Below are 11,199 nucleotides of genomic sequence, written 5' to 3' on the forward strand. Positions count from 1 at the left end.
TGGTTCTTTTGACATAGTTTTTCTAGCCATCTCTTGGGTAGCTATAGTTTACTATTTAGTAAATTCCTTAAGAAGGACTTTTATATAGTATTGCTTAGGGTATGTTTGTTGTTGTTGTTTGCACATTTAAAACTGTTTCCGTACATCTGAATGACATACGAGGTAAGTGTACATTCTAGGGTCACACTTTGTTTCCTTGAGCATTGTTGTATCACTCCACGTGCATTTTGAATTGCATTGTGCTGTGGAGAAATATGGTTTCTTTTCCTCTTATAAGTGACTTGATCTTTCTTCCTGACTCCAAAAGGATATTTCCTTTTTTAAATAACACTTTTGTCACAAAGGATTTTCATTGACTGCTCCTAATTCTTTTGCTTTTTAGTGTTTTTGAATTATCACAGTAAATATTTGTTCTGCTTCATGATTTCAGTTTTCTTATTAGGAACTTCACTAGGCACAGATGTGTGTTCATCTTCTGGCTCCCATTTTATCTCTGTCTTTATGGTTCTTTTTTGAATTATTTCTTAAGTTTTCATTTAATTTGTTTGGATTTTCTCATTTCTGCCTGCATACACCCTTAGGCCCTTTTTAATTTCTTTTCTGTGGTGGTTTGTTTTTTTCCTTTCACTTCTTTTGTGAGCTTTCCTATATTTTTATCTCTTCCTTTGGCCTCACCATTTCCTCCCTGAGCTCTTATAGCTCTGTTTTGTGTTCATCCTTTATAGAAGCACCTGCCTCACTGGACTGTAAAACCTCATGGTGAAATGCACATTCACCATTTTCGTCTGCTTGATGGTATGGATTTTTTTCTGGTGAATGATTGTTTTATATATATTCATTCAGTAAACGTTCATTGAGTGCTCACTGTTGCCAATCACTCTGCCCTGGTGGAGTTCATGTTCAGGCGCCGGAGACAGACAGTAAATAAAATAGGGAGGCACTTTTGTCGTATTTTGGAAGGTGGTAAGTGTCACAGAGCACAGTCAGGGATGGGGATACTGAGTGCTAGGTGGGAGTGGTACAGTTATAAATGTGGGCTCAGGGAACTGAGCCCTGCAGGTGTCTTGAGAAGAACAAGCAGGTGGATCGAGGAACATGGGCAGGTGCCTGAGGCTGGAATGTGCAGGCCTCTTAGAGGAATGGCAGGGGGGCCAGAGCAGGGACAGGGGAGCAGAGGGGCCCACATGAGGGCCATCAGATAAGGGGAGGGCAGGTCCCCTTTGTAGGGGGCCACAGGTCCCCGCTGTGGCTCCTACCATGTGTGTGAGATGGCGAGCTGCTTAGAGATCTAAGTAGAAGAGTGACCCGATCTGTCTTTCCTATTCATCTGCCACTTGGATTTTTCTCCTTCTTCACTTCCCCTCCTTCCTCTCCCTTCCCCACTCTCATTTTTTAATCCATTAGATGTCATGTGCTCCTCTGCTGGTTCCTTTTAACCTTTCCTTGCAGGAGATGAATTTATTTCTAGATCAGGCTGGCTGGACTGTTTTAATAGCCGGAGATTTTACGTGTGTTTCTTTCATCTTTGTGTTGCGTGAGCCCATGCGGGAACCAGCTGCAGGGCGTTTGCCCCTTGCACAGGGGCTGGTTGCCTTCACCGCTGCAGAGACGATTGCTTCCCGTGGTGGGGCCGCTGATAGGATGCCTCTCTGGGAGTGGCCTCAGCTGTTGCCAGGTGCACCCTCACTTTCCAGAGGAAGCACATTTGCAGAGCCAGGGGGCCTTGTTTCCGGTTTTCATCACGTGCCTCTCCTTAGTCTTCACTTCTTTTCACAGCTCTTCCACCTATTTTACAGTATTTAGCTATCTCCTTGCTTCACCGAAAATGCAATTTGTAGTTTTGTTTCTTGTTCTTTGGGTGATTTCCAGGAAGCCCAGAGGGGATCACTGACTTGATGCCACCATTTTGAAACCCAGAGTCCGAATTATGGTTTTGGCATTTTATTCCAGAGAACAAATAAGAAAAAGAGTTGCATAGTTTGGTAGTGTCCTTTCACATTTAGAGAATACTAAGTTAGGCTGGGTGTGGTGGCTTACACTTGTAATCCCAGCACTTTGAGAGGCTGAGGCGGGTGGATCACTTGAGGTCAGGAGTTCGAGACCAGCCTGACCAACATTGGTGAAACTCTACTAACAATACAAAAAATTAGCTGGGTGTGGTGGTGCATGCCTGTAGTCCCAGCTACTCAGGAGGCTGAGGCAGGAGAATTGCTTGAACCCAGGAGGCAGAGGTTGCAGTGATCTGAGATTGTACCACTGCACTCCAGCCTGGGGGAGAGAGTGAATGAGAAGAAAAATGAGAATAGCAAGTTAGAAAATGTGGTTGCTTTTACCTCACTTTGAACAGACTTGCCAGTGGTTTCTGCCGTGTGAACCAGCAAAGCTGATAAGAGCAAGGGTGGCCGGTAGCCTTTGGATACTTGTTTCCAGGCTGCTCTCTGGGCTGAGGTTGGAGATGGGCAGCATCAGGCTTCTCCCCAGACTTAGCTTGTCTGGGGCAAGGTCATGGCCTCCTTGAAGCAGGCTGTGAGTTGTCTGGTTCTTGGAGGTATTGCCTCTGACCACCTAAAACAAAGAGGTGGGGGCACAAAGTATATTAAAGAGCTGACTTGAGCCAGAGAGAGGACAGCTGCCCAGAAGACACAGACCCAGTCACCTTGGATATGAACTCCGTTCACCTGTGTTACAAGGAGGTTGTTACGGCAAAGATGGGGACAGGGAGTGCGGTGATACAAAGTTGTCATGAATTCTCATTGGCTTACAGAAATGACATTGATGGGCAATTGGCTCTCCATTGTTAAGCTCTAGGGAGCGGGCTGTAGTCTCGGATGTGGTATGATGGAGGTAATTTATACCTTAGCTCCTGGTGGCAAAACCAGGTAGTTTCAAGAGATGAGCACAACGCAGAGAGGGGGAGGATGGGTCTGCCGTCTCATTTCAGTGTCTCTGGGCTTGATAACTTAAAAGGATTCACAGTCCTCAAATGAAAGCTCTTTACTTTTCCACCTTGAAGATGGGTCCGCTCTTCCTGACACGGGTGGGTCCCAGGGTCTCTGCTGGCTTCTGTGATGAGCACACATACCACACGGGACTGCATCTCTCCCTCTTCCCAGTTGACAACATGACCTTTCCCAGACCAGGCCCCTCCTTGATGATGGGACAAAAGCTACGGCTTTTCTCCCAAACAGTGGCCCATTGCACACGATTTCGGTATATACTTTCTGGGTTTATTGCCAGTCTCTGAATGGGCCCCTCTTTGGAGTCATGGCCCCCAGTTGAAGGCCTCTGCTTGTGATATTGGATGAGGTATTAGTACCATCTGGAACCATAAATCTTATGTCTTCCTGATGAATGTCTAGACAAAAGTCTAAGGGAGAAGTTCTTGGTGAGATCTTGAGGTTTCCTTAATGTCTGTTTTTCCAGTTTATCCTGTCTTTCTCTGCCAGGATGAATCAAGCATGTGTGAACAGATCTTGCCTCTCTGTTACACCCGCTTCTGTTTCTAAATCGCTGGACCTCTTAGCCTCAGGTGGGCTAATTCCCTATCCTTCTTTCATTGGTAGGAGTTGAATAAACCTGTATATTATAAGAATGTCTAATTTATCCATAAATGTTAATTTTGTATTTTCTGTACTACATTGTGTCTCACTGAAAGAATGATGAAAGAATCCCTTGAGTCATGAAATATTTGCTCTGCTTACTTCCGAGGTATATCACTACTTTTTTTCTTCTTACGTTGCAGGAATTAAGGAAGGAAAAGGCTTTACTGATGTCATAGTTAAAACATGCCAATCAGTGAGACCACAGATCTGTTCCTGTGAGATTGACGGAAAATATTATGATCACATAGGAGCAGACCATCCTCAAGTGCTACTACATTGTTTAATTGATTAAGTTCACAAATTACTTTGTCTCATTTATTTGTGGGACATATTCATCAAGTAAAATTTTAAAAATATACTAGTAGATTAAACATTTTTTTTTCTTTTTTTGAGACAGGGTCTTATCCTGTTACCCAGGCTGGAGTGCTGTGGCTCAATCATGGCTCACTGTGGCCTTTACCTCCCAGGCTCAAGTGATCCTCCCGCCCCCGGCCTCCTGAGCACACCACCACGCCTGGCTAATTTTTAACATTTTTTTATTTGTAGAGAAAGAGTCCCACTGTGCTGTGCAGGCTGGTCTCGAACTCCTGGGCTCAAGTGATCCTTCTGCCTTAGTCTCCCAAAGTGCTGGATTACAGGTATGAGCCACCGTACCTGGCCTACATTTTTATAATTAAATTTCCATATGAATTTGGACAACATAAAAAATTAATAGAATGAATGTTAATTAAACTTAGAATTTAAGTTATTTCACAGAAATTTTTATTTAAGTTCACTTAGGAATTTTTTAGGAACATTAAATTAAACTTTACACATTAACATTGAAACAAACACGATCATCTCCATTTTAAGTAGAATTCAAGGAGAACTCATTTTATTCTTAAGATTGCTTAAAATGGAAATGATCATGTTTGTTTTAATTAGGCTTCAAGGCTTTGGGGTGGGGAGTGGAAAACAAAACAAAATACTTAGCACATTTAAGGGATATAGAATATTTCTTGTTTCGAAAATTCAAGTTAAAGTAAGAACTTATTAAAAAGTTTTCAGCGGATGACTAGAAGAAATAAAAGATAAGCAGATTTAAACACCAGTAGGACAGCTGTTTTTTAATGGTTTGATCTGCGGGCCAGTTTTAATTTTTACTGTTTATTTTTGAGTTGGAGTCTCGCCCTGTCCCCCAGGCTGGAGTGCAGTGGCGTGGTCACAGTTCACTGCAGCCTCAACTGCCCAGGCTCAAGCAGTTCTCCCACCTCAACCTCCCAAGTGGCTGGAACCATAGGCGGGTGCCACCACACCCAGCTAATTTTTTTTCATATTATTTGTAGAGATGGAGTCTCACTATGTTACCCAGGCTGGTCCCAAACTCCTGGGCTCAAGCAGCCTGTCTGCCTTGGCCTCTCAAAGTGCTGAGACTGCTGGCCTGAGCCACCGCTCCCGGCCTGACACTTGTTCTGTGTGGATTGTGGATTCAGTCTTTCTGCTCTGCTTGATGCTGTGTCACCCCCTCAGCTTCCTCTTCCACTCAAGCCCCTGTAACAGACTGAAATTATCCAGTTCTGTGGTGACGGGAAGAAACTGCTCTCTAATAACGAATGTAATTACTGTCCATAATCTATTCCTCAGTAATTATCTTCAGATAAAGCATAGATGATCTGTTGTGAAGTCTCTGAATGATGTGTCAACCAAGGGAATCAAGGCGCCGTTGCCTCCCGGCGTCAGCAGGAACTCCAGGGACAAGGCAGTCCTTCGGGAAGGTGGCGTGCTGCTGCCTGGTGGATGGCACTGATAACCTCCAGTCTCGCCCCTAGTAGGCATCTCTGGGCAGAAAGGCCACCAGGCTAACCATTGTGTGAAATTACCCATTTGCAGATGTGCTGTCATTTTAGTCAGCACAACTGAGAAGAGCCTAACGAGCGGGGTTTTATTTTCTTGCATTCCTTTTGAAGGGACTCCATTCATGCCCTGTGTAATATCGCTGGGAACTTACATTTGCCCGGGCCCTTCTCTTTGCACTCTTGAACTCAGACATCGGTCGAGATTCCCCAACCAGGAATGAAGACATGTCTGAAAGGCAGTGACGGGATGAGATCTCTCATCCCCACACTCTGGCGCTCCCCTCAGGGGGTGTCCAGGCTGCCATGTCATTACCAGTGGGCATCTGGCCCCCACCAGGGCTGGGGCCTTCTCCATCCTGGTATCCAGGTGTCTCAGTGAATGTCTAGGTCTTTAAACAAATTGATTGTGAAGGATCAATTTGTTTTGCTAATAAAGTGAATGAAAGAAGCATGCTAATTGGATTGGTGGCTGTCTTTTCTCTCTCCCAGGAAGTGCTCTCTGGCGTGGTGGTCATATCGAGTAAGGATTCAGTCCAACACCAGGGAGTGTCTTTGACCATGGAAGGAACTGTAAACCTCCAGCTCAGTGCCAAAAGTGTGGGGGTGTTTGAAGCTTTTTATAATTCTGTTAAGGTAAGAATGCTTAGATTGCAAGTTTTTAGTTCAATATTGAAATGTTGGATTGGCTGCAGTGGCTCAGGGCCAGGCACAGTGGCTCAGGCCTGTAATACCAGTAATTTGGGAGGCCAAGGTGGGAGGATTGCTTGAGCCCAGGAGTTTGAGAGTAGCCTGGGCAACATAGCAAGACCCCATCTCTCTAAAAACTTTAAAAATTAGCTGGGTATGGCAGTGTGTGCCTGTAGTCCCAGCTACTCTGGAGGCTGAGGCAGGAGGGTCCCTTGAGCCCAGGAGTTCAAGGCTGCAGTGAACTATGATCATAGCACTGCACACCAGCCTCAGCAACAGAGCAAGACACCATGTCTCTTAAACAAAAATAAATGTTTATGGTGGTTTTCACTTGCTGTGTGCCTTTATTGTTATCTGCTGTTATTTTGCAAGGGATGGAGGTACCTCTGATATTTACTAACCAACCTGCGAAATTGGAGATACTTTGTTTCTGAGTATATCCTGTTATTGAAAGTCTGCTTATACTAATTCCCATTTGATAAATAGGATTAGGAGAACTATAAATGTATTAATTTCAGCCATTAAAAAGAACACTGCTCAGCTCTGTGGCTCACACCTGTAATCCCAGCACTTTGGGAGGCGGAGGCAGGCAGATCACCTGAGGTCAGGAGTTTGAGACCAGACTGGCTAGCATGGTGAAACCCCATTTCTACCAAAATTACAAAAAATTAGCTGGGTATGGTGGTGTGTGCCTGTAATCCCAGCTACTTGGGAGGCTGAGGCAGGAGAACCGCTTGAACCCGGGAGGCAGAGGTTGAAGTGAGCTGAGATCGCGCCATTGCACTCTAGCTTGGGCAACAAGAGTGAAACTCAGTCTCAAAAAAAAAAAAAAAAAAAAAACCACACACACACACACAGCTCTTCTGAGAAGTTGTGCCCGTGGCTTATGTTACCTGCCTTCCAAAATCAAAACTGTTACTCTATTAGCTATGTATATGCTGCTATTGATTTGAGACTAAGGTAAGGTGAAAACAGAGTAAGTAACTGTTCTTTTGTCATTTAGGGTAGAGTTATGTGTTCCACAATGTAAACTCCTTCTCTGTTCTTATAATTTCCTTTTCCTGAAGGACATTTTAACTCTTTAAGTTTTATGGGAAAAGAGTTAAGGGAAGAAAGATGCATTCACAGTGTTCTGATTTAGGGGCTTCCTATGTTTTCTACAATTTTATTTTAATCCATTAGTTCTTAGAGATTTACTTCCTAAGTCATGGATCTTCTCAGAGCCACTGATGTTAAGCTGTAAGTCTTAAAAAGCGTGACTACATACTTCAAAGGCAGGTTCCAAATGTTAGTACCCTCCTGCTCCTCCTTGGGGGCGCAGCTGAGGAGCTCTGTGCAGGCCATGGGTCTGGAGGAAGGCCTGCTCTCCCCAAGCAGCTGCAGCAGGAAGGCTTCGAGGAAGCTGGTGGGCCATCAGGAGCAGAGGCAGTGCTGCCCCAAAGGGCACGGGCTGGGTGAGGAGAGCCGTGGGTTCACACGTCAGCCCTGTTAGCCAGGCAGCCTCACTGTGCTGGATCTGCTTCTTGATTCTGAAGATTGGGGTTGTTAAAACAGTTAAATGAGATACTTGGGGAGGAGAAAGGACATATCACTTCAGTTCCCATGTGGATCAAGCACCTATGTGCCTCATGTTGTAAATCAACCATTACTGTACCAGAGTCTTAAAAAACAGAGCCAAGTCACTGTTCATCTCTAGACCCAGCATGGAGCTGCCCACGACTGCAGGATGGTAGCCTCCAGGGCCTCAGGGTGCTGTGTCTTTCAGAAGGTTATTAATAGACACTGTGATTGGAAAGGACATCTCCAAGTACCTACTGATGGACTGAATTGATTTTTGTTTACAGCCTATCCAGATTATCAACAGCACCATAGAAATGGTGAAGCCAGGGAAATTCCCCAGCGGCAAAACAGAAATCCCTTTTGAATTTCCTCTGCACGTGAAGGGTAACAAAGTTCTGTATGAGACTTATCATGGCGTGTTTGTCAACATTCAGGTGAGACCTTCCTAGTCCCATGCGACTGACTTCACAGGTTTTCTTCTGAAAAACGGTGTGATCTTTCACTCAGCGTTAATAGATGGGCCCAAGAATTTAATACTGTATTTATTGCTGGGACCTCTGATGTGTTAATTTCTCATTTTTCCCTGATAAATACATTGTATATATGGCCGTTATTTTTGATGGGAGCCTTAGAGCACTTGTGCTCTAACTTCCTTTTCCTGTTTCTCTTGGGCTCTTTTCAGGCCACACTGACACTATAAAGGGATGCTTTTATTGTCTGGTAACAGATATGCCCTAACTTCTTTGTGGCACTAGCATTCACTTGTCCATTTTATACTTACAAGTATCTCTTTGTTTAACACCCAAAGGCTACTACTTTGACATAGGCTGGTATTCTTTATTGAACAAACCTTGTCAATGAGGGGAAGTGGATTCACGACTTCCTGTCCACCTCTGCAGTTAAGGACGTCTTTCACAGTCTGCTATTGTTGTTTCAGGAGCAGTTCGGAGTCCACGCAGGGTGAGAGAGCCTTTCCTTTATTCAGCAGAAAGAAAGATACTTTTGTGATAGCAGCCTCGCAGCACTTCCCTTGCTGGATGAGACAAAACTCTTCAGTCTTATATGCAAGAGGGATGAAAGTAAAGAATTTTTTTGATTTATTAAGTTTTCATCAATAATTTAGCCTTAGTAGATACATTCTCCTGGTAAAACTATTAGGACCTTTAAAATAAAAGTCCCGAACCCCTGTGAGTGTTTAATCAAAGATTCATCTGTATGTGCGTTTTATGAATTGTCTAAGAGATCTGTCAAGAAGAAACACATGTAGTATGATGTCCATCTTTCCACGAAGAAAAAAAGTGTTTTCAGTCCTTTATTGTTAGCACAGCTTTTTCAGTCACCAAAGGCTTTGGATAACCCCAAGGAAGCCATAATGATGACTGATTAGTACCTGGATTCAGAGGGAGCTGCTTAGGTAGCCATACAAATACCAATTGCTGGTGTATGGGCAGGGGTCTTCTGATCAGCTTTCTAGGTTGGGACTGTTTCCCCCATGGAACCTTCCAGAGATGGACAGGAAGACATGAATCCACTTCCCCTCATTGACAAGGTTTGTTCAATAAAGAATACCAGCCTATGTCAAATGCCTTTTTGGTAATACTGAAGATACCTTAAACATTTCATTTTGAAAGTTATTTTTATTATTTATACAGATTGAGTATCTTGCTTTATCCACATGGTAGTTCTTAAATACGTTTTATTTAAAAATATAAGAATATGTTCATTAGAAACTGGCATCAGATCACATTTTCAGTAATCATATTTGTTAACTCCTGTGTTAATCAAGACTTATGAAAAGAAGATGAATTTGTTTAAAATCGAATTGGAAACCCCATTCTTTTTCACGTGTTGCCAAGACAGATGTTCAGATATACATAGAAAACGTGGGTGTTGGCCAAGCACAGTGGCTTATGCTTGTAATCCCAGCACTTCAGGAGGCCACAGCAGGAGGATTGCTTGAGCCCAGAACTTCAAGACCAGCCTGGGCAACAAAGCAAGATCTCATCTCTACAAAACAAAACAAAAAGAAACGTGTATGCTTGCATTCCTGCAGAGCTGTATGTAAATTGGAGGTTACTTAAAATATAGTAGGAGAGTTAACAGATGGTCATTTCTTTAGTAAAGTGAACAGTTGCCCCTACCTTCATCTTTTAGTCTTTAGATTTTACCATTTGAGGGTTAACCTCAGAATACTCTATTTGGAATTCAGTACCTCCCCAGATATCTCACAGGTTTCTAACAGTGAAGAGATTTCTTAATTTAACCTCTGATTTCTATGAGCTTATTGCACTTTATCATTTAGCATTTATTAGCATTTTGCCATCTTTGTTAATCTGTATTTTGTTCTAATTAATTTTAAAGTTAGTTTCAGAGTCTTTATACTTCATCTCAAAATACCTCATTGCGCATCTCCAAAAACAAGGGACGTGTGTCTATATAATTATAGTTAACATTTGCACACGTATCAGAATTTACAAAAATTCTCAAGTAGCGTGTAAGTCTTGATTCATATTGAAATTTGTCATTGCTTCTTTAGAGAAAATAAACTTAAGAGAAACTAAGATTATGTTTTTTTAAAAAATCTGTCTTCATCGATTCATTAATTCATGCCATTATTTGGCAGGTCTTTTTCTTAGAGTTTGATAGTAGAGTGAGTGCCTCCCAGAGAGGGCAGTGATGTCCTATGATCACACAGGCCAGCCTCAGCCCGGGGGTCCAGGCCAGCACTCATTGGCCCCACTGTTTACTACACTCAGTCTAAAGGTTAACATAGGCACATTTCTTTGGATAGAAAGTTTTGTTGTTAAACTCTAATATCATCTTTCTTAAGTTATATGTATGCCAAGAAATTTTTCATTTATAAATTGAATTGTGTTATAAGTAACAATGTAAAATGGTAGAAATAATAAAACAGAACAAAGTATTTAAAATATAGACATGCTGGGTGCAGTGGCATGCACATGTAAACCCAGCCACTTGGGAGGCTGAGGTAGGAGTATCACTTGAGCCAAGGACTGCAAGTCTAGCCTGGGCAACATAGCAAGACCTCAAAAAAAAAAAAGAATATATATATATATATTTTTTTTTTTGCCAGTATTAGCTGGGTGTGGTGGCCCATGTCTGTAATCCCAGCACTTTCAGAGGCTGAGGTGGGCGGATCAGAGGTCAGGAGTTCAAGGGCAGCCTGGCCAACATAGTGAAACTCTGCCTTTACTAAAAATACAAAAATTAGCCAGGCGTGGTGGTGGGCACCTGTAATCCCAACTGCTTTGGGAGGCTGGGGCTGGAGAATTGCTTGAACCTGGGAGGCAGAGGTTGCAGTGAGCCGAGATCACACCATTGCACTCCAACCTGGGCAACAGAGAGTCTCTTTCTATCTCTCTCTCTCTCTCTCTCTCTGTCTCTCTCTCTCGTGTGTGTGTGTGTGTGTGTGTGTGTGTGTGTGTGTGTGTGTGTGTGTGTGTGTGAGAGAGAGAGAGAGAGAGAGAGAGAGAGAGAGATTACCAGTACAGAGG

General features: G+C 43.2%; 1 protein-coding gene across 2 annotated transcripts in view; it reads left to right on the forward strand.

The window, feature by feature from the left end:
* VPS26C (VPS26 endosomal protein sorting factor C) overlaps nucleotides 1–11,199 on the forward strand; it is a 45,929-nt gene that overhangs the window by 22,422 nt on the left and 12,308 nt on the right. For both annotated transcript variants that reach the window (XM_032276907.1, XM_032276909.1), the window contains exons 2-3: nucleotides 5,927–6,070; nucleotides 7,969–8,118. In XM_032276907.1, the coding sequence (XP_032132798.1) occupies nucleotides 5,927–6,070; nucleotides 7,969–8,118 (294 nt within the window). The remainder of the gene's footprint in view (nucleotides 1–5,926; nucleotides 6,071–7,968; nucleotides 8,119–11,199) is intronic.

Source organism: Sapajus apella, unplaced genomic scaffold, assembly GCF_009761245.1.
Source record: "Sapajus apella isolate SASKATOON/1434 unplaced genomic scaffold, GSC_monkey_1.0 scaffold8, whole genome shotgun sequence".
Taxonomy (NCBI): domain Eukaryota; kingdom Metazoa; phylum Chordata; class Mammalia; order Primates; family Cebidae; genus Sapajus; species Sapajus apella.